This window comes from Polypterus senegalus, chromosome 5, assembly GCF_016835505.1.
Source record: "Polypterus senegalus isolate Bchr_013 chromosome 5, ASM1683550v1, whole genome shotgun sequence".
NCBI classification, from domain to species: domain Eukaryota; kingdom Metazoa; phylum Chordata; class Cladistia; order Polypteriformes; family Polypteridae; genus Polypterus; species Polypterus senegalus.
Window position 1 is genome coordinate 129,526,736 of NC_053158.1, and position 23,047 is coordinate 129,549,782.

At 35.6% G+C, this 23,047-nt stretch overlaps 1 protein-coding gene across 2 annotated transcripts in view; it reads right to left on the reverse strand.

Annotated features, from left to right (window-relative positions):
• Positions 1 to 19,515, reverse strand: part of eci2 (enoyl-CoA delta isomerase 2) — a 68,194-nt gene extending 48,679 nt beyond the window's left edge. For both annotated transcript variants that reach the window (XM_039753354.1, XM_039753355.1), the window contains exons 1-2: positions 19,393 to 19,515; positions 5,268 to 5,424 (exon numbers count right to left, since the gene is read on the reverse strand). In XM_039753354.1, coding sequence (XP_039609288.1) covers positions 5,268 to 5,424; positions 19,393 to 19,445 — 210 coding nt within the window. In that variant the 5' untranslated portion in view covers positions 19,446 to 19,515. The remainder of the gene's footprint in view (positions 1 to 5,267; positions 5,425 to 19,392) is intronic.
• Positions 19,516 to 23,047: the final 3,532 nt, after the last annotated feature.

Below are 23,047 nucleotides of genomic sequence, written 5' to 3' on the forward strand. Positions count from 1 at the left end.
ACATGCTATCAGTAGAATATTAGAAGAATTGTGACAAGAACATTACATTCTGCCCAACATACTGTTCCATTCACCTACATTGTCCAAATTAACATCATGTAAAGATCTAAAGGTCCCTGAAGAAAAACTAATATTTCTGTGAAAACAAGTTTCTAACAGTGCCCCTGTATTCTAGTTAAGAATTTGTTGTACCAACTGCCTTAATAATTTGAAACACTCTGATGAGGTAACTTCTTAATAGATTGCTTAAATTGAAAAGATTCAGCTTCTTCAATCTTTCCTCACACCTCTCAATTCTGAAAGCAGCCTAGTTGCTCTCTTCTAGACTTGAATATTTAATTGAATGATAGCACTTTTTTCTTAATTGAATAATAATTGGCTATTTTAACTTGCTAAGTGCTTAAATGCATTATTATTAATCAGGTTGAGACTACATTTTTTAGCCTGGCAGGTTCAGGGGTGGGATTTCACTGAATTGTAAACTATGTTCAGAAACAAAATTGTCTGCTTTCTACAAGGCCTCAGACCAGCTCAGATAAACCATAACTGGGTATTGATGTGGGAGGTTTGGATGAAGGAATCTGGAGAGAACTGAAGAGTCCTAAAGTTACCCCTGCCTCATTTGTATGCTGGAAATGGGGGCTGGTTAATCCTGGTCATCCCTCCCTACACAGTTCTAGACACAAAGCACAGCCTATAATTGTGGAGGAAGTAAAAATGTCCCTTGATTTTTTATTTTTTTTATTTTATTGATTTTATTAAAATCAAATAACATGCCATACAAATAGCTCAGGTTTTACAAAAAAAGGTTAGAAACAAATCAAGCCCCACCCCGGAGAAAGAGAGCTAGGCCAGCAGAGTAAAGCTTTAAGCTAGTAAAAAAGAAGTAAATAATAAAGAAAAATGGAGAAAAAAAAAATAGGGGAGAGAACCTGCTTCCTCAACTTAAATGTTTATTCTAAAATGTTATTGATTAGATCCTGCCAGGTTCTGAAAAAGTTTTGTACAGATTCTCTAAGTGCGAATTTGGGTTTTTCCACTTTCAAATAGTATATAACATCAGTTACCCACTGACTTATAAATAGGAGAGTTAGACTTATCTTGCTCATCTGGAAGAATCCTATGTGTCAATAGTGTAGTAAAGGCGATCACAGTTTGTTTGTCCTTCTCCACTTTAAGCCCAGCTGGAAGTACCCCAAACACAGCTGTTAGTGGATTAGGATTGTGACACCAAGGCTGTCTGAAAGGCATGTAAAGATTTTTGTCCATAATGATGTTAATTTGGTGCACACCCAAAACATTTGGCCCAGTGAGGCCGGAACTTGATTGCAACGTTCGCAGGTTGGATCTTGCTCTGGAAACATTTTGGACAGATTAAACAAGAGAGATACACTCGATATATAATTTTAAGTTGAATAATTCTATGCTTTGCACATATGGAGCTTGAGTGAATTCTGTGCATTGCTACATTACACTTCCTATCTGAGATGTTGAGTGAGAGATCCTTTTCCCACTGTACTCTTGAATCTTTGAAAGGGAGGGACTGTAAAACGGTTTTAATATATTACGGAAATGCTGTCCGAGTCCTCAAGACTGATCAATATTTTTTCCGGCATAGAGGGAAGTGGGAGGTGAGGAAAATTGGACTGGTTCTGTTTAAGAAAGTTTCTAATTTGAAGGTAGTGAAAAAAAAGTGTCGCTGGAAAGTTAAATTTGGGGTGTAATTGTACATAGGTTGCAAAGACGTTGTCTATGTACAGATCTCCAAGTGAAAATTTCCCTTGAAAGAAGCTGATGCATAGTATGAGCAAACATCTGCCGAAGGGCAAAACTGAACCACACGGCTTCCGAATCAGTGTTGCATCATGATGGCACCATCAACAAACTTGGACCTATATTTTATAGTGTATGATTTTTCTTTGCTTGACTGCAATAGAAGTTCTACGAGCTTGCATAATAAAATTATATTAAAAATAAAAATATATACAATGAGTTTCCCTTAACACTAGAATTACCAGAGCCTACGAAAAAACTCGTAATTCCGTCCCACCTTAAATCGCTTCTTAAAATCGTTCACAGCTCTCCACCAGCGTCTTTTGTCATCTAAATGTGCTGATAAAAATCAGACTGCAAGCAGCCGGCTATTCCATCCCCCCACCGACTTAGAGCGTGCACAAACTTCTCCCAGCTCATGCCTTGATTGATTATCTGGGAGTGAAGTGGAGTTTTAGAGTGGAAAGAATAGATCATTATTTGGAACACACGCATTTCACGTGTGTTCCGTTTCTACAGTAATCCGTGTAAACACATTTTTAAAACAGAAACGTTTTTCATATTGTAGTAGTAAATGACAAAATGTAAGCATAAACTATATAATGTATGAAGCCTGAAGTCCAAATATCAAACACTTCCACAAAAGGCACACATATAATAGAACAAGTATGCTTTTATTCAAAAATATAACTGCAGAAAAAAGCCACCTTAGTATGCCATATTGACACATACGTACTACAGCTGCCACGATAGCGTAATGGTATCAGCCGCTGACTTGTATCCAAAAGGTCATGAGTTCGATCCCACATGGTTCAGTTTTGAGAAGTAAACTGCTCTTATTCTTACTATTTTAGAATAAAAACACGCATTTGATTTCAGTGTGTAACAGCCAGTAATTTATGATACTTGTAAAGGTTAGTTTTTTTTTTTATTCACTTTTTATTCTCAGTCGTGTTCAGGATCCTTCCCTACCCCCCATCTGAGAATGCTGTTTTCACATAAAGATGCGCTGTAGCTCTGCAGCGTACTTGTGACTGCATTCTCGTACCAATGCTTGCGAACTGAAGTACCTGTGCGCTTAGACTATAAGTGAAGAAAAAATAAAGCAAGTTACAGTAGGCGGTTCATGCGACAGCTTGCGTGGTGCAATGCTAAGAACTGCTGATTTCCGATCCGTGCTATATAAAATCATCACATTCAAATATTAACAATTTCCACACACCCTTCCTACATTCAAGACATGTGTACTTGTTGCAGTGTACACATCTCTCTGTGCTATGGTTCCTATTACACTGAATGAGCACCTGACATTGTACTTTCTTCCCTATAGAAATCACATTCGAGTTATAGCGCGTCTTTATGTGAAAACAGCATTGTCAGATTGGGGGGGGATCGTGAACGCGACAGAGAATGGAACTGAATAAAAAAAAAAAGACTGAAATCAATTGTATGTTTTTATTCTAAAATAGTTAAGTACATGCAATATTATTTGAAAACGAACAGCGTCAGATCGGGCGCATATTCAAACCCTATCTGACGCTGTTCGTTTTCAAATAATATTGCATTAGTGCGATGATGTTTTTACATATATTGTCTCTTTCATTCATCTTGCGGTTTGTAATCAGTGACCGCGTGTTTTTTCCCCCGATCTTGCCAGTTCGCACATGTTGCTGTACGGTGGTGTTTCTTTTGTACTCCAGGACATGCAGAGGACAGAATAGTACAGAGCAGTAAGTTCAGCGCTATATGCAATCAGACAGACAAACAGGCAGAGAAGACACTAGATATATAAATAAACAAGGAAGGCACTGTATAACAGATATATAAAAAAACAGCTAAGGGGATAGATATATAGATAGGTAGGAAGGAAAGGCACTATATGATAGGCAGACAGGGAAGCTCCTATATAATAATAAAATTACTGTTATTACTATGTAGATAGACAGGAGTTCAGCGTCAGCGTGTATTCAAACCCGATCTGATGCTGTTCGTTTTTAAATAATATTGCATGTACTTAACTATTTTAGAATAAAAACATACAATTGATTTCAGTCTTTTTTTTTTATTCAGTTCCATTCTCTCAGTCGCGTTCACGAACCCCCAATCTGACAATGCTGTTTTCACATAAAGACGCGCTATAACTCAAATGTGATTTATTTGGAGACGCGCTATACTCGAATGTGATTTCTATAGGGAAGAAAGTACAATGTCAGGTGCTCATTCAGTGTAATAGGAACCATAGCACAGAGAGATGTGTACACTGCAACAAGTACACATGTCTTGAATGTAGGAAGGGTGTGTGGAAATTGTTAATATTTGAATGTGATGATTTTATATAGCACGGATCGGAAATCAGCAGTTCTTAGCATTGCACCACGCAAGCTGTCGCATGAACCGCCTACTGTAACTTGCTTTATTTTTTCTTCACTTATAGTCTAGAATAAAAGTGCACTTGTTTTTTATTCTTGTAACACACAGCATTCTCAGATGGGGGGTAGGGAAGGATCCTGAACACGACTGAGAATGAAAAGTGAATAAAAAAAAAAAAAATTACCTTTACAAGTATCATAAATTACTGGCTGTTACACACTGAAATCAAATGCGTGTTTTTATTCTAAAATAGTAAGAATAAGAGCAGTTTACTTCTCAAAACTGAACCATGTGGGATCGAACTCATGACCTTTTGGATACTAGTCAGTGGCTGATACCATTACGCTATCGTGGCAGCTATAGTATCTATGTGTCAATATGGCATACTAAGGTGGCTTTTTTCTGCAGTTATATTTTTGAATAAAAGCATACTTGTTCTATTATATGTGTACCTTTTGTGGAAGTGTTTGATATTTGGACTTCAGGCTTCATACATTATATAGTTTATGCTTACATTTTGTCATTTACTACTACAATATGAAAAACGTTTCTGTTTTAAAAATGTGTTTCCACGGATTACTGTAGAAACGGAACACACGTGAAATGCGTGTGTTCCAAATAATGATCTATTCTTTCCACTCTAAAACTCCACTTCACTCCCAGATAATCAATCAAGGCATGAGCTGGGAGAAGTTTGTGCACGTTCTAAGTCGGTGGGGGATGGAATAGCCGGCTACTTGCAGCCTGGTTTTTATCAGCACATTTAGATGACAAAAGACGCTGGTGGAGAGCTGTGAACGATTTTAAGAAGCGATTTAAGGTGGGACGGAATTACGAGTTTTTTCGTAGGCTCTGGTAATTCTAGTGTTAAACATCCTTGCTCAATAAAAAATGCAATTTGACACCTTGTATCTTTGTTGCTTAAACTAAACTAAAAGGTAATGAAATATATTTTATTACATTTTTTTTGTAATATTTGGTTTTTCATAACACTTCTTTTCAAAACAAACTACCAAGAAAAAACTAAAAGGAAGTTTACTAACACGAAGATATAAAAAAATGGCACCAACTTCTACAAATACTTGTATACAATAATCCTATTAGGGTTTATATTAAATAATTACCTGTTTAAAAAGTGCATATATCTGAAGTTTCATTTCATTTCCTGGATCTTTCTTTAGTGTCTTCAGTTGTTCCTTTGCAAGATTAAAATCATGTTCAGATGCTCTTTTCATTGTACTGGTGATGTGTAAATGAACAATGGGTAAATTCTTTAAGTGTCTTAAAAAGAAAAAAGAAAAAAAGGATTTAATAGGAATTTCTGCTGAATCTATATCTGAAGTACCATAAAAGTATCAAGGAGACATGTATTTTTTAAGATGAAAATCCAGAAAACAAGGTAAAAACTGTTTAGACAGGTTAGCAGGAGCACAGTGCGGTACATTTTTTCTTTGTATACTATATATACCCTACAAAAACTAAACAAGAAGAACAAGGCATTGTACCAAGACCTACACTAGATTAATTTTATCAGTGTTTTTTGAGAATTCAGAACACCGGGGTATTATTCTAACAAAGTCCTTTTTGTTTAAGAATGTTTTATTCTCTTAGCCTGTTACAGTAAGAACTGTCCTTATCACTGGGGATGGACTGGAATCTTACACCCTGCACAGCTTATAGTGTTCTGTATTTTCTGTAGTTTAGTGACCCCAACTGTGTCGAGTGTTCTAATTACAAATATACTATTCCAATTTAGACTGTAAATTAATTTTACATTTTTTTTTCCTTTTAACTACTTCTGAACATTGCTCAGAGGAAAAAGATGGTCTCAACATGCATACCTAAACTATTCTCAAAGTTTATTTCCTATATATCAGTGTGGGTCACCTTGCTTATTTTAATTATTTACATTAAACTGCATTTTTCTACTATTTTACACTGTCAAAGATTTTTGAATCGTTTTTTGGTGCCTTGTAAGTAATACTTGTTTATCCAACTGGCTGCCATCTGTAACACTTTAAGGTTATGTCACATTATATGACCTTCCCAGTGATTTTCAGTTATAACTTTCATTTACATATTAGTGAGTCTCAGGCAGTTTGTTGCATACTCCCACGAAGCTGGTGACATAATGCAACAATTAACTAGTCAGCGACCCACTCTGATAAAATCAAACGGGTCTTTGGTCATATGGGTGGGCTTTGTGTGCATGACACCAAACAACAAATGAATAATCCTTCAGAAGTACAATTACTATAATGCAGCAATGAGGAATAAGGAACACTGTTGTTTTGGACCACACAAATGGAAGAAAAGCTTTTCTGTTTGATGTCTCATGTTTTACGTACCATGGAAGAATAGAAGAAAAAACAAAAAAAGGTAAGAGAGCTTAGCTACAGTCTTGGCCATATTAACCTATTACCTATTATTGGAGAGCAGGACTGTATTGACGTTTGGCACTTAGCCAGTAAATGGAACATAACCATCAATTTTTAGTCATTTAAACTGACATAGTCTGACAATAACATTAGAAACTTCAGTAAGCAATCCTGGTATACCCCACAACCAGAAGTCATGTAACATGCCACCGGTTTTACAGGTTATATCCTTTTTTCTCTCATGTACAGTAGTGTAATATAATCTGTGTTTTTTTTTTCTCTGAGCTACTTCTCTGCAAGTTACCTCTGCTGCTTCCTACTTCCAGCTTCAAACCTGGGTTTAGTGTGGAATCACTGAACAAGCTTTTTGAAATTCTAAACAAATGATGTCATATGTTTTGCTTTGTCTGCCATGCCAATTGCCTATTCTGATCTAACTCTTGTAACACCTTCCTACTTGTAACTTATAAAATTATGTATATATAAGTAATTGGATTTATTTCTAAATCATAGTATACATAATTTTACAAAAAGACAGACGTCCTATAATTATTAAACAGCCTATAACCATAGGACTTCATTTTCAGTGTTAGCAGCTTCTTATTCTAGTGATTAACTCTAACTTTCTTGCCTGCACTATACATTGCTTGTAATATAATGAATAAATACTTAGTCTATTCCAGCAGAAAAGAAAACTAATGTAATTTTATAACGAGAAATTTTTAAAATGCTTGTATGTATGAATTCAAAGAGTACACAGCGAGTGTAAATTGCGCTGTGAGATATTACAAAACCTATTAGTCTAGCTGCAAGGTAAAGAAAAAAAACAGCATTAGAACACTTATAATTACTTAATAATAATAATTATTATTATTTGCATTTATATAGCAATTTTTTCACTACTCAAAGTGATCAGCAATTGCAGGTTAAGGGTCTTGTTCAAGGGCCCAACACAGCAAAGTCCCTTTTGGCATTTACAGAATTCGAACCGGCAACCTTCCGATTGCCAGTGCAGATCCCAAGCCTCAGAGCTACCACTCCTTTAGACTTGAAAGTCTAAAGCACTTACTGTATTTGTTTATACAAATACACTTTCCATGATCATAAAATCATTTGGTATGTAGTGAAAACACAGTAAAAACCTCCTGGAACCACTAATGCTTCAGATGGTCTTTTGCATTCATAGACTTACCAACCTGTTCACATAAAAAAAAATCATTTTAAAAGCTGTGATATGGCAGCTTCACACTAAATATATTTTAAGAAGGTAAACACAAGTTGGGATTACTGGGTGCCCAAGGTTGTACCTTTTCCCAAAAGGCAGTTTATTCAACGGAAGGAAGGTAACAGAAAATAATATATTTCAATTAGGCATGAGACATCACACTTATTCCATGATACAATTCATATTGCAATTCAAGCTTCACAATATTCCCACTATATTAAATTTTCATAAAAGAAATGCACTGTGTGTTTAATGTTACTTATTATTAGACATTCAGAAATCAAAACACTACAAAATAAATTCAAAACAATGTTTAATGTATGATTTTGTAAGCTTCTTTTCTTTTATGAAAATCATATTTTACTAACATGAAATATTTCTACTGCAGTAGCATAAGAGGTGTTGCATGTTTATTTAACACATGTAGGGCAGAATGTAACACATGTAAGGAGCAAATGCAGAGGTGATTCACTACTACAAGTACTTGGGGGCTCACATTAAAGACAAGTTGGACTGGTCTCAGAACACAGGGGAACGAATAATAATAATTCTTTGCATTTATATAGCACTTTTCTCACTACTCAAAACACTTAGCAATTGCAGGTTCAGGGCCTTGCTGAAGGGCCGAACAGAGAAGAGTCCCTATTGGCATTTACAGGATTCGAACCGGCAACCTTCCGATTGCCAGCGCAGATCCCTAGCCTCAGAGCCACCACTACACCTATATAAGAATGGATAGAGCAGGCTCTTTTTACTTAGAAGACTGCACTGCTTTAATGCGGGAAGTGACATCCTTCACATCTTCTATAACTCAGTGATGGTCAGAGTGATTTTCTATGCTGTGGTGGGCCGGGCTGGTAACATCAAGAAAGGCCCACCGAATCAACAACCTAATTAAAGGGCAAGCTCAGTTATAAGATGCACTAAATCTAAATTAAAACAATGCTGCACATCCTCGCTCTGGCACACTAACACTGAGTACTTTCAATCAACGAATTATTCAGCAGAAGTGTGTCAAGAAACACTACTGGGGCCTCTTTATACCAACACCAATAAGTCTTCATAATGCGATACTGTGACCATCACAGCCACTCAGAACTTTTCATTCTTTTGAATTTTCTTGATTTATAGCCATTCTGGTGTGTGTTCAGGGCAGTGTGTGTGTGTACATTATGTATTCATTTATTTGAAGAGTGTCTGTTAAAAAAAAAATAAATAAAAAAAGCAAAATTTCTCCATGGATAATTAAAGCTTTATCTATATAATGGCTGAGGAAAACTGGCAGTTTTATGGCACAGGTATCCACTTATATTAGCAGAGTAACACTTAGTATTAATGACACTTCTATGACTAAATAGCAGCAGTGCATCCAGTTGCAACTGTGGTTTTTAAACAGGATTAACACTTCATGCAACAAGGCTACAAAAACTAAAGTAATCAGGATTAATTTTATACATTCATACCAAAATAGCAAAAATTTTAAAAATATAACCCTGACAGCCTTTCTGCAAAAGAAGCTGCTCAAAAGTACATTTCATTAGTGAACACCAGGGATCTCAGACTCCAGTACTGGAGGGCAGCAATGGCTGTAGGATTTCATTCTAACTATTTCTTAATTAGTGACCTGTTTTTACCGCTAATTAACTTCTTTTACATTTTAATTGACTTGTTTTTTTAAGATTTGTTCCCCAGAATTTTTTCATCGTTCTTCTGAATTACTTCATTTCTTTCCTTAAACAGAAATTAAATGTGAACTGAGTAAGCCAGCAGAAGACCAACTAAGTCTACAACCAATTTCATTCCAACCAGTTGCTTAATTAGGTCCCAGGTCTTGATGTTAATTAAACCCGTTCCTTAATCCCATGGCTTCATGCTCCTCTCATTGTGAAATAGTCAACAATTTTGAAAATGTCTTTTTCTTTACTTTTCTAAGAGCACTGTTGACTTGTTCTGGAGACCTGAGCAGATCAACATTCCAGAGACCTCCACCCTTTTTGTATATTTTGTATGATGGTCACAGTTTTGTTTCATTTTGTATCTCATTACTGTTTAAGAAAAAAGAAACAATTATTCGGCCTGAGTCTTCATGACCAAGTCAATTAAAATTAATTCAAAAGTAGTTAATTAGCAGCAAAAACAGGTCACTAATTAAGGAAAGGGTTAGAATGAAAACCTGAAGCCACTGTAGCCCTCTGGGACTGGACTTTGAGATCCCTTGTGAACACTGAATCGTTTAAACACAACATTTTGCACTATCCTCTGTTCATAACTTCCTCTCATTTCAGAAAGTTTTTAAAAAGTTAACATTGATTAATTTTCTTTAGAAATCACGGTCATGCACATTAATCAATTATCCTTCATTCCAATGAGCGCCACCGATTGTAATAGCACAGTTAACTCAAATGTGAACTTGAAAGCTTTCAATAATCATCACAAGAAAACATTAGCTTTTTGGGTGTATTCATGTATAATGCAAAAAAAAAAAAAGACCCTATCTAGATAAAAATTGTCATTTTTATCCATCGGTGTGTCTGCATCAAAGGAACAATTTTGTTAAAATTTCACAATTCTATAATGAAATGTGTGAAGAAACTTCCATTTTTATTTAGGCATCTTCAAATATTCAAAACTACCAATGAAAAGCACGACCAAATTTTCAAACTCTTTGATTTTAAAACAGAGGAATATTCTGTGCAATTATGACTAGTTTACATTTCCAAAAGTTACCCTGAATGATATTGCCTGAACTTGTATATTTTGCACATTTATTTCTTATTTTATTTCCTGGTTTAAGTCCTATCTGACTGATAGGCAAGAGTATGTTAGCCTTGGCAAAAGTAGATCCAGCTCAGTGCCAGTCATACAAGGGATTCCTCAGGGCTCTGTCCTCAGCCATCTGATTTTCTGTATCTATATGCTTTCTATTAGCCACATCATGGACTGTCTTATAATTTTTATGCAGAGAATGACCTACTCTATTTCAATGTTAAAAGAAAAACTTCATCAGGGCTTCTTAGCTCACAGCTTGCCTCTGTGAGATTAAAACCTGGATGGACCAGAACTCTTGAAAATTAAATTGCAACAAAACTGGCACTATCTACTCAGTCTTTCTTGACGGTGATCTCATCAGACCTTTTTCTGACGCAAGGAATCTTGGTCTCATTTTTGATTTGTCCATCCAAATAAACCACATTAAGAAAATGTATTACTTTCACCTGCGCAACATATCCCATGTTCGCTCATTTCACACCATTTCTAATGCTTAGAAGCTTGTCCCTGCTTTTATCACATCTGCATCGATTACTGTAACTCCGTACTGGCAGGTACTGCTTCTAATATTGTATCACAGCACCAGTTGATTCAAAACTCTGCTCCTCTCCTAACATGAGCCAGCAACAATGAACACATCACACCCATCCTGCTTTGTCTCCACTAGCTCCCTGTGTTTAACAGGATTGATTATAAAAATTATATTATTAACCTCCAAAACTTTATATGGCCTTGCACCATTACCAGACTACATTAGTGACCTTCTCCATCACTATGCTCCTGTTCACCTGCTAAAGGTCCCCCGATTCTGGCAATCTTGTTATGCCCTGCACTCTACAGGTGTCAGGGCCTTTAGCCGTATTGCCCCCAGACTTTGAAATGACCTACCAAAATTAATTAGATCAGCTGACTCAATTCATTCTTTTAAAAAACAACTTAACACTCATCTGTTTGGGAGGGCATTTAACTTAACCTGACATTCTGCCTCCTCACTCAGTATTCCTTTCTGTTCAGATGCAGAGTATAATTTGTGTATGTGATATCACAAACAAAACGTTATCCGCTAGGCTTTTCTTTCAGTATTTTACTCGGCTTTATTTTCTTTTATTCTATTTAATGCTTTGTGTACACTGTATCTATTTGTTTTAATGTTCTATTCAGGAAACATTTCTATCCAATGTTACATATACCTGCTGTTTCTTTCCGAGACTCTGTGAAGCACCTTGAGCACGAAAAAGGCACTATATAAATAAAATGTATTATTATTATTATCCCCAATGTCAAAACAGTGAAATGCCAGCAGATTTGGTCATGTCTGCAGTGCTGGCTTGTTCCTAAATGTTGCATATGCAATTATGGAAGCAGCTTGTATGAAAGCTTATCACACTGGTTTTTCTTGCTGCTTAAATCTGTACCAAGTAATGATCTTTATCAGTGCGAATGTATTTATAAAATAAAAAAAAAAAAAATCAAGCATCTTAACTTAGGTAGAAATTTACAGAAAAGGAAATAAGCTCCTTAGGTGTGGTAGCTCTGTGACCCATAACCATACAATTGGCAAAGTAGAGCAGCGTCTAGGCTTGGTAATACTCTGAACAATCAGTCCGAATTTAGAAAGTGTCTAATACAGACAACAATGTTAAGGTAGAATGTTTTAAATAGTAAAGAGCTGCAGCTGATGCAGTAGCCCCTGAAAAAAAATGCTAAAAGAAACTTCCAGCACCAAAATACCTTGGAAGACCCACACACTGTCTAACCTTAAAGCCTTAAAATTTGGACAAATGGGGTTGGGTATGGGAGTTTTTATTAAAAAAAAAAAAAAGGGACAGATTTGGACAATTAAAGCGGCAGGAGTTTGTGACATTTGAAATCTGAATTAATTTGACTCATCCACCTCTTATCAAGCGGGGTCATTTTTGCTAAATCGCTTGTAATTCGACCTCTCCAAATTAGAATCATTGCTGTTATTGAACTATCTGGAGTATAAACACATGTTTGGTCTCTTTGTAAAGGTAACATTCTCTAGTTTCACCCTTAGTAGTCAGAATCACTGTAGGTGTGACTGAACAAAAGTTATGCACATTAGAACTCACAAAAAAAAACGCATTTTTTTGTTCTCGCCTAAGTTTTTTTGTGAAAATAAAGGAAAATAAAGCTGCAGTAGGTAGGTGGGGACAGAAACACACTATATACCAACAGAATAACTTGTTGACTACTCACATTTCAAATTTGAAAAGAATACCTGTAAAAATGACATTTTTACACCAGTTTTTATTTGGGCATGTCCAGGTGCTTTTTAGAGGGACCATTATCCACATTTTGGAACGTATGGAAAAAGTGTAATAACTTTTGAATGCTTCAACCCACATATATCAATGAGGGCTCTACTGAAAGCTTACACCTAAAGGAATCTATATCTACACACAGTGTCACTCTATTAGTTATAAAAATAATAAAAACAATAAAAATACACATTTCTTTGTAAAATAGTCAATACAAGTCTTATGGGCCAAAAATATATATATATATATTTTATTTTTACTTTTTTTTTTATAAAATGCACACAAACTATATACATTTCTTTTACAAACTGTTACAACACAGCTCAGCGTTTTCCATGTGCCACTTGATGGCAGCAATCACTAGCAGGCAGAAAGCACAAGGCGTGTCACATGTCGCTCTCTGCCATTAGACGTCTCCTGGGCGATTGATTACTTTCACGCCGCGTACATGCCTCTAATACTTTTAATCGAGAGTGTATTTACGTTTATCTGTACGTTTATTCATATTTAAAATGTGAAAAAACTTGGCGAAATCACAATAAACAACCACGCACCAAGTCTGCAGACTGGCACAAATGCCACCTTCGCGCAGCTCTGATCGTTTTGTTTACAAGTTAGTATGGCAAGTTACATATCAAAATGCTCGGCTGCTATTTGGCTGTAAGTTTTGAGTGTCACTCACAGTGTCCAATCAAACTGGTAGATTCTACCAGGGTTTGGAGTTGTACGTCATCGTTCAGCTGTCTGTGACACTCGTTGGCTATACGAGGTGCCAGTCAACCCCAGACCCGTCGTAATTGGCCAACTTAGGTGTCAATCAGAAGCTAACACTTCCGTGTAACATGCTGTAGCATGGTTATCGCCGACAGAAACAAATTACGTCTGATATGATCAATAGAAATGAAAAAAAATTACGTAGCTAGTCTCAAGTTATGAAACGTTTTCTGGAGTTTTTGTCCCTTTGAGGATATATCGTGTGTTTTGGACCTAATCGTTTTACTGGATTATATTCGCTGGAGCCTTACGGACAGAATGAGATCAATACTGCTCAGAAATATTGATGTTTGACTTGCAGGGGGTCTTCAAAGGTAGGGAAAGTCAACTCTTAAAAGTATGTACTTCTCTGTAAAAAAGGCTTTAGTGTCAGTGCTGTGGTTGTTGTGTGTCAAAATGGTTTATATCATCGGTAAGAAGAGACTTTGAAGTTTCATTTGATGGGTAGTATGTCGAGATGCATGGCAGATGGGCATGCACACATGGCTGTAACGTCGTCAAAATGCTGTTATGTCCCGGGACCGGTACGTGTGCGCGTTAAGGGGTAAATGTTACTCTTTAATTAAATTTTATAACTAGCTAATACTACAAATAAAAATCATACATGAGTAAATGATATAAACCTAACAGTGTGATTCTGTAACAAACCTGATAATAAAAAGCACTTTGTTACAAAAACAGCTTTATAAATTGTTTCTTTAAATGAGAATATCCTAAATTACCATGGAATTCATTAATTCAACAGTACAGATAGAACTTTTGAATTTTTATTATTAGTATTAAGCAGTATTTTTTAATGTACTGGATAGAAAATGTCAGAGAATAAATATTGCACATATCAATATAAGTCAGGATACCCATGAGAATATTTTTATAAACCCTATGCTAAATCAGTTTTTAACATTTAATTAAAACAGATTAAAGAATAAAGTTTTGAAGATTTCATTAAATATTAAATTATGTTAGGGCCCTTCAGATTTTGATTACTTGACTTGAATCATTACAACATTTTTATCAAGTAGTCTACAGTAAGTTAAATTGGTTAAACATTTGTTAACCAAGGCAGCTTAAAGTATTACTTATTATGTATTAATTTATGCATGTTCATAAAATGCTCCTCTTGTCCACCTTGGGGTCATCATAGAATGCTGTATTTTCTTTAGGCGGAGGAAAAAAAAAAGTTCAGGTGACCTCATAAACGTCTGCTAATACAACTCAGTTATTCATCTAACCCAGGGGTGGCCAACCAGTTAGAGACCAAGAGCCACATTTTTTACTGTGTTACCACAAAGAGCCACGTCATACACATGGGCACACATGAACATCACCCATCCCTTCCTCACACACACACACACACCTCAGCTAGATTTATTGTAAATGTCACACACAAACATGATAATGACAGAAATTGATTCCTACAGTACTAAAACCACAGGCCAGTCATTTTTAACAATGAACATTGTGTGCAGTGTCTCACACACACAAACTCTCAGTTCAACCAAGTCCACAAACTAAAATATAATAATTTACAATAGCGTTTTTCTTTTACTATGCATGTTGCTTAGTCAAAAGTCAACTTTGACTTGACTTTGACTTTGATGTTGCTTAGTGGGACTTCTGGCATTCCTTGCCTTGAACAATCCTCTTCAAATCTGGCTTGTATTCTGTTGTTACCCATGTGAAAGAATTGCTTCAAGTGGCATCAGTCAGAACAGATTGATGCTTTGATTTTACGTGTTTCAGGGTAGAAAACGCAGACTCGCAGACGTATGTTGACCCAAACATTGACAGTATCTTAAGCGCAGCCCGTTTAACATTGGGGTATTTTTCCATTGGCACACTTTTCCAGAACTCAATGGTCCCTTCCCTTAAAGCAGGTTTCAGTTGGTCCACCTCACCAAGAGCGATCATCTCCAACTCAGCCGCAGCCTCATCTGTGACTAGCGGGGCTTTCAAACGGTCTCCGCATTAAATGGGTCAACGAGGAACGTAATCTGTGGCCTTTTCAGTTGTAGATCACAGAACCTGGTCACAAAGCTTTCGTGCAGATTTTCAACCAGTGTTGCATATCTGGCTCTTTGCTTATTCAGGACGGCGTTGGTGACTTGCCCGCTGGCTTTTAGAAGAGTGGGAAAATGTGTTAAATCTCCCTTTTGAATATGCGCCTTGAACAGCTTCAGTTTGTTGACAAACGCAAACACACTTTGCACCAGGTCAGGCAGCATTTTTAATTTACCCTGCAGGGTCAGGTTCAGTCTGACCAAGTGACACAGCATGTCGACCAAAAAGGCCAGATCCATAATCCACTTGAAGTCAGAGAGCTCGGGATAGTCCTTGTCCTTCTCTTCCATTAACAGTTTCACGGCATCCAAAAGCTCAAAGAAGCGAGAGAATACTTGGCCTTTTGACAGCCACCTCGCAGTGCAGCGGCAGGTCACCTGGAAGCCCTTGGTCTAGCTCAGCGATGAGATTCTTGTAATGCCTGTGGTTAAGAGCATGTGTGCGGATGTTGTTAACGATTTCCATCACAGGCTTCATGACGTTGTCTAAATTCAATGATTTAGACACGAGTTGCTCCCTGTGGATGATGCAGTGGAAATTCCAAAACTCGGAAAATGTTTGGTCAGCTTTGCACAGCCCCACATGCCCATTCACAGATCCAATCATGGCTGGCGCTCCATTCGTGGCTATTGCAGTTAGTTTCGGTATGGGCAGATTTGCTTTCGTAAATACAGCCATCATTGTTTCTTTCACATCTATGCCACAGGTTCTGTCTTTTAATGACACAATATCAAGGAGTTCTTCTTTGATCACACAATCGTTTGACACAGACCGTGCAAATATTTCCAACTGAGACTTGTCTTGTATATCACAACTCTCACCCAATGCGACACTAAAATACTCACATGCTTGAAGGTCAGAGTGCAACTGTGATTCAATAGCCGTGTTAATGTCCGATATTCTGTGTTCAACAGTGTGGCGGGACAGTTGGACGTCTGATACCATGCGTTTTAGTTTGTCGTTTTCAGGAGACAAGATTTCAACAACATCACTGACACATTTTTTAACAAACTCCCCTTCATTGTATGGCTTTTTAGCCTGTGCAATGTTCCAAGCCAGTTGATACAATGCGAGCGTTATGGTCTCCGAGCGCTTCGTAAATTTTCGGAAAAACTGTATCTGCTTTTCTGCCTGAGTTTTCAAAGAGACCAACTTGTGCTTGCGAAGTTCAGTCCCTTTTGGAAATTCCTGGTCAATGTTAGCATGGAGTGAGCTGAAGTGGCGCGGAAGATCTGAAGCTTTGAAATGCGCTAATGGCGCCTGACATATAAGACAGAATGGCTTGCCATTACGTTCAACAAAAAAATATAAACTCTTCCACTCTGTTAAAAACATCCTGTGTTCATCTTCATATTTTCATTTTGCTGTGCATTTTTTCCCTGCCATTTTGAGAGCGAACTTGACACAAATTGTTAACTTAAATGATCTTGCCCCTACTAGGAAACTTTGCGGTATATTCATCTCACGCACATGTGCATTTGACGAAAATACCGTATTGAACTCAAGCGACGCGAGCACGAACATTAAAAAAAAAAAAACACAAACACAAACTTTGATATGAACGTAAGAGCCGCATGAAACCAGGCAAAGAGCCGTGGGTTGGCCACTCCTGATCTAACCATACAAGTTTTCATTTTTTTTAAACCTGAAAATCGTGTAGATATCAGTGAATTATTATCCCGACTTACAATAATCAATGTTAAATTACTTATAATTTTTATCACTTTTCATTGAATACAGATATGTATTGATCAGCTGTCTCTCAGCTGCATTTGCAGTTATATTATCACAGAAAGTAAATTAAATTATTAAATTACTGAAAGTTGACATACCACCAGTAGCAGGCAGAATGTTTGCTGCACATCTTAACTAAAGTTTCTAAATAATATTTTAGCATTTTTGATTTCACGTCTTAGACTATCCCAGTAGAACAGGCACAAGGAACATGGAACGAGCTACAAAGAAAGGCATATATGATAAACTATTACATTGTTACTGTTAAGGCTTGGAAAATTCTTGAATGAAACAAACAGATCTGCAGACTTCCATAGTAGGTAAACAAATATTTGATTAAGTCTACTTAATAACTGCAGAATACTTGAAAAACTATTTCTGGATAGTACAGAATGCAACTTTCTCCAAACATGAATGAGCAAATTGAGGGAAAAAAAATATGATTTTCAATACACAAGTAAAAATGTATAATTAATCAAGTCATCCATCTTTTTTTAAAAAATGCAAACATACAGATGTTTACTATGCAAACATAATGGGAAACTTTCAAGCAAAATTTTTTTTTATTAACAGGTTTTCTGCTCCATTGTAAAGCATTTAACATTTCGTACCTCCAAATGCATATACATGTACACAAATACACTATCCTTGCCCAAACTGTAAGCCACCTATTATAAATAAGCTAGTCACATAAATATATAATATACTGCTACAACATGCAACATACTCTTGCAATGCACACTGTAGTACCACTAAAATATTACTGTTGATTAACATATTTATTTAAATGGCAACTTAACAATATGCAGGAGTGCAGTCAAATGGCTAACATTTAGACATGTCAGATATGTATTATCACTCACAACAAGAAAACTGTTTTAATATCAGTCATGCATTACAAACATAAAACAATGAGTTAATGAAGTGATTATTGATCTGTGCAAATTGTATTAAAAATTCTAAAAAACAAAAACGCCTAGTATGAACTACTTTTTTTTCAGACAGAAACTGAAAGACCCACTAAACATACCTGCTTTTGGATTAGAGAAGACATTTAAATACAGTATAGCTATAAAAAAAAAATTTTTCCAAAAACTGTTCATAGTTGTCTTAACTGTTATGTTGTGTATTCTTGCTCATTATAACCTGTATCCTATTAAATATAGCAAAATGACAATTTTGAAAAAAAAACTGAATTTTAATTTTACTGTATTACTGATTACTATGTACATGCTGCATTTATCAAGAGAAAGACTCTTTAAAAATTGTATTTATCTCGAACATTCTGTTACATGAAGGATAAATTAACTTTTTCTTGAGTATCTGATACGCAGTACTCGGCTCACAGTTCGTGCTAAGGTTTACGGTTATTATTTAACATTTAACATGTACGATAACTATCCGTATACAGGCAGGAGTTGAGCTAATATGTGTCCCCGTCTTCTGTTGGTTCCGGTCCACGTGTGATGCCGGTGAAATATGGGGACAAATAATTATGATAAAGTCAAAATTAAACGTGAACTGTTGACATTAAGATGAAAAACTATTTCTAGAAATTAAAGGGAATACAATTACATATACAACGACAGAAAGGTAATCATTATCAGACTCGCATAAGTCAATTCAAAGTCGCAGGGCATCGTCAGAAACAAAATAGAAAATTATCAAAGAGGTAAAACAGACTGGATTCGATTGTTTTTAATGGCTTCGTTAATACTGCACGACCACTCTACAGGTAAAACTAAAGACTCTATGTTTGCAAATGATTTCACTTTAAGAGAATAATCGTGACGTGAATACAGTTATGTTTTTAGATGATGTTTTAAAATACAGATTTTTTGTACTGACTCTTTGCCTGCCAATGATTAAAAATAAAAGGAATTTCCCATATACATTTTACAATGTTATACTGTGCAAATCACAGACCAGATCATGCATTGACGAAGTTTTACGAGTTGTCTTTCTTTAAAAAAAAACAAAAAAAAACCAAAAAAAAACCAAAAACTTTTATGTACTTTAAACGTACCTGCCTGTCTTGACCATAAAACAGTGCTTTAATAAACGTATGGAAGCAGCCATTCCAGTGAGGTCACTAGCACAAAGTTCATTCGCAAATGCGTCTTAATCGACCCACTGCACGCTCCACGCTAAAAAGCACGTTGACCACGCCCACCTCGTATCAGTGACGCCATGCGTGCTATGAATGAATCCGCTGACGATTACTCGCCCTGGAATTTATTATGATGGGCTCCATTTCAAGGAAAATCTGTTCGGAATCTGTCGTTCAAATATTGCGCAATTCAAAAGTTAATGAGTGTATCACTTATGACATTTATCTTTGAAACAACAGCTGTGACATTTACAATAGCTTTCCGTTGTTTTTATTCCACGTAAGAATTATGCTGAAGCTGTCCTACATCAGTAAAACAGCATTTCAGTCTAACTGAAATTCCTACAGCGAATAAGAAATAAACAGAGTGCATAGTTCGTGATCCCTACCTTGACAAAAGTAATAAAATTGTTTTCAGCACGAAGCAATTGTTTGCATCCTTATTTCTATATAAATTAAAACAATTTTTACATTTATTTAAAACCACATTCTCAGACAGAATTCCATATAAGATATAGTTTGCGTAAAGTACCCACATATTTCTGAAAAAATACATAAAATTGTATGAACGTTAGGCTTGAAAAGTACACTGTATAAACAAAACCATTATATATGAATCATATGGTAAACAGTGAAGGATCATAATAAAAGCAGTTATGCAAGATAAATGATTTATAAAGGAAAATATTCTTTTTTTATAAAAGTGATTATGTATATTTTTTATATCCTAATAACATACATAAATACACTTTTCACTATTTAAAAAATTATGATTGAAATCCTTTAATCGATTTCTTGAACCTGCTTTCTTAAGATCGCTGAACTGGAGACTATCCACGCAGTACTCAGAAACCAAAGCTAGATAAGTTTATAGGGTCATTATTGTTGACGTCACTTCCGGGTCTGAGCCTATGGAGGAACACATTGCCAGCTCTGGCCCCTTTGATGTCACGTCCAAGCTCAAGCATATTGCTGAAGACCTTTACGATCCCGGTCCCTTTGACTCCACTTCCTGTCCTGACCTATAAAAGCCTCCACCTTTCCCCTATTCTCTCAGTTTTGTTTTTACTCCATTTTGTGCACATGAGTGCTGTCATTTATTTGTAACTTTACAGCCAGGAAACCAAATATACAGGTGGCTTCCCCAAACCTTGCTATGGCTCCTTGTGGAGTCTATGACAATGTATAAACTGTATATTTTGTTTATATCCATCTACGGATCGGTGACAATATAATTTGCAAAGATTACGAAAAGATTTCACTTCCTATTGTGCACAGATGACATAGACAAAGGGTTTTAGACTAAAGTGCTGCTTTCCATAACAGTAATCATAGCTTTCCACAACACGCTTGATTATTTAGTTGACCTATCATTGTTATTAGTTGGTTTACTTCATTTTCCAGATCATTTTGCCTTTCTGGGTAAGTCTGATGAGAATACTCCCTCATCCCTGTATGACTAGGTGACCCACAGGATTCAGTGCTGTATCAGTTCTTTTTTCTCTGTATATTGTTAATTAGTTTTTGGACTTCTGTAATAAACAAAATATTAATAGCATATTATTTGATAATGACTTTCAACCATATTTATCTTTTAAATCAAATAAGACTTCTTCAGTTAAATTAATAATTTACTGCTTTAGTAATTTAAGTGGATGAATTAAAATTGCCTTTGTTTAAATTCAGAAAGTACAAAAATATATTAAGTTCTTTTAGTGGGTGGTTACTCTATGAATGAAGAGTAAGAGCATAGTAAATACTTTTAGATACAAGAGCTTGAATTTTAGTTTTACATTCAAAACTTAAGTATTTTCTTTGGAATCGATTTAACTGTCAGTCTTCACATTTCTTTGCTTTGTAAAACATGCTTTCTTTAGCTTAGAAACTTTGCAAAATTAAGCTGTGGGATGTAGAAAAGCTTTTTTCATTCTTCTGTCTCAAATTAAAGTTTTCTAATGCTTTATGCTCAGTCATTTTGAATCACTCATATATACTGTATGACAATAAACTTCACAATAAACTTCACTTGATTTATTTACTATATCATTATTTCAAAACAACCAGAAATTAGCAAAAAATATAACTATAAAGTACAACCATAAAACTCCACTTCAATAAATCACTTCACCTGCTTTAGTGATGTTTAGTGAATTTTAAAATACTATTTCTCATATATAAAACACAAAATGGTTTAGAATCCTTTTATCTTACTAAACTAGTAAAACTAATACAGTGACTATACTCAAGGGACATAAAATATTAAGGAAAAGCAGTGCTGGAGGTGCTGCAATTCTGACTCCTTTTGGTTCAAGACTTAATACCTGATCCAAGCAAAGTATTTAACAATGTTAATCATTTTTTTATCATTCTGTCAGTGGTGTCATCACAGTGCCATTATTTTGTTTCTCCATGAAGTGGCCATTGTTATTAACAATACTGGTTGTTGGTCATGACAGAGTTGTCATGTTGGATATCATCTTTTTTTTCATTTATTTAATCAGACACCATATATTTTGATAAAACATGGTTCAGAAGGAGTTTTAGGGGAATCTAGTTATTTTGGGAAATAAATATAAAGTAGTCAGGAGCTTTATATTGATGTTTTTGACTGTGATTTTTGGTTTTAATTTTAATTATAAAGAAAGATTGTCAAACTCTTGGTTCTGATTTCAGCCTGTTTCTAACTATGTTGTTTGGACTGTTTCTTGATCCATTTAAAGCAAAGCTCTTTTAGCCCTTTGGGACAAGTGTTTACGCCCCTTATAACATGAGACAAAAGACTAGATCAGCAGCAGAAATGGCATGGCTTGAAGAGGGAGTGATTTTGGAATAGCTTGGATATTAGCTAAACAAATATGTTTAATGGACTGAATGGTCTCCTCTTCTTTTTTAAGTATCTTGTGTTCTTCTGAGTGATTTAAGGCAATATACCATTATTCAAATAAGCAGCTTCAGTGCCAACCAAAGGGGGCCCTATAAGAAGGTGCTCCTGCCACAACCACACTGTCACTATCTAAACAGTCTTTTTAAGGATAGAAAACTAATTGAAAGAACAACTAAAATATGGGTGATTACATTTTGTCAGTGCTCACAAGCACTATGCAGCATAATTACAATATAATAATACATTTAAATATTTGAATTATTAGCCCAAGATAAGTAGGAAACAGAAAAGAAAAAAAATGTAAATCATTGCATTGACCATTTAACTGTCAGTATGATGAAGGAAAATAGGACAAATTTGAAATGGTGGGTCCAAATAAATGTGGAAAATCTGTGTTCAGAAATCTGAGCTTACCAAGCAGGATAATGTTTTGTTGATTGGATAAGAATAATTATTATACCGAAATATAAATATCTCTTCAGACATACTTTTGGTAGTGTAATGGAAAACAACAAATAAGATGTTAATTGATAGTCCTTTTCTGCAAGACAGGAAAAGGCAGAATAAGAAATAAATCTCTTAAGGGCCAGATATTAAGCTTAAAAGTCTAGGTTAATCACAACATGGGCAAGCCCACCTGCTTTTTAAATACAAAAATACCCTGCAAAAAAGAATTGTAAGATGGAC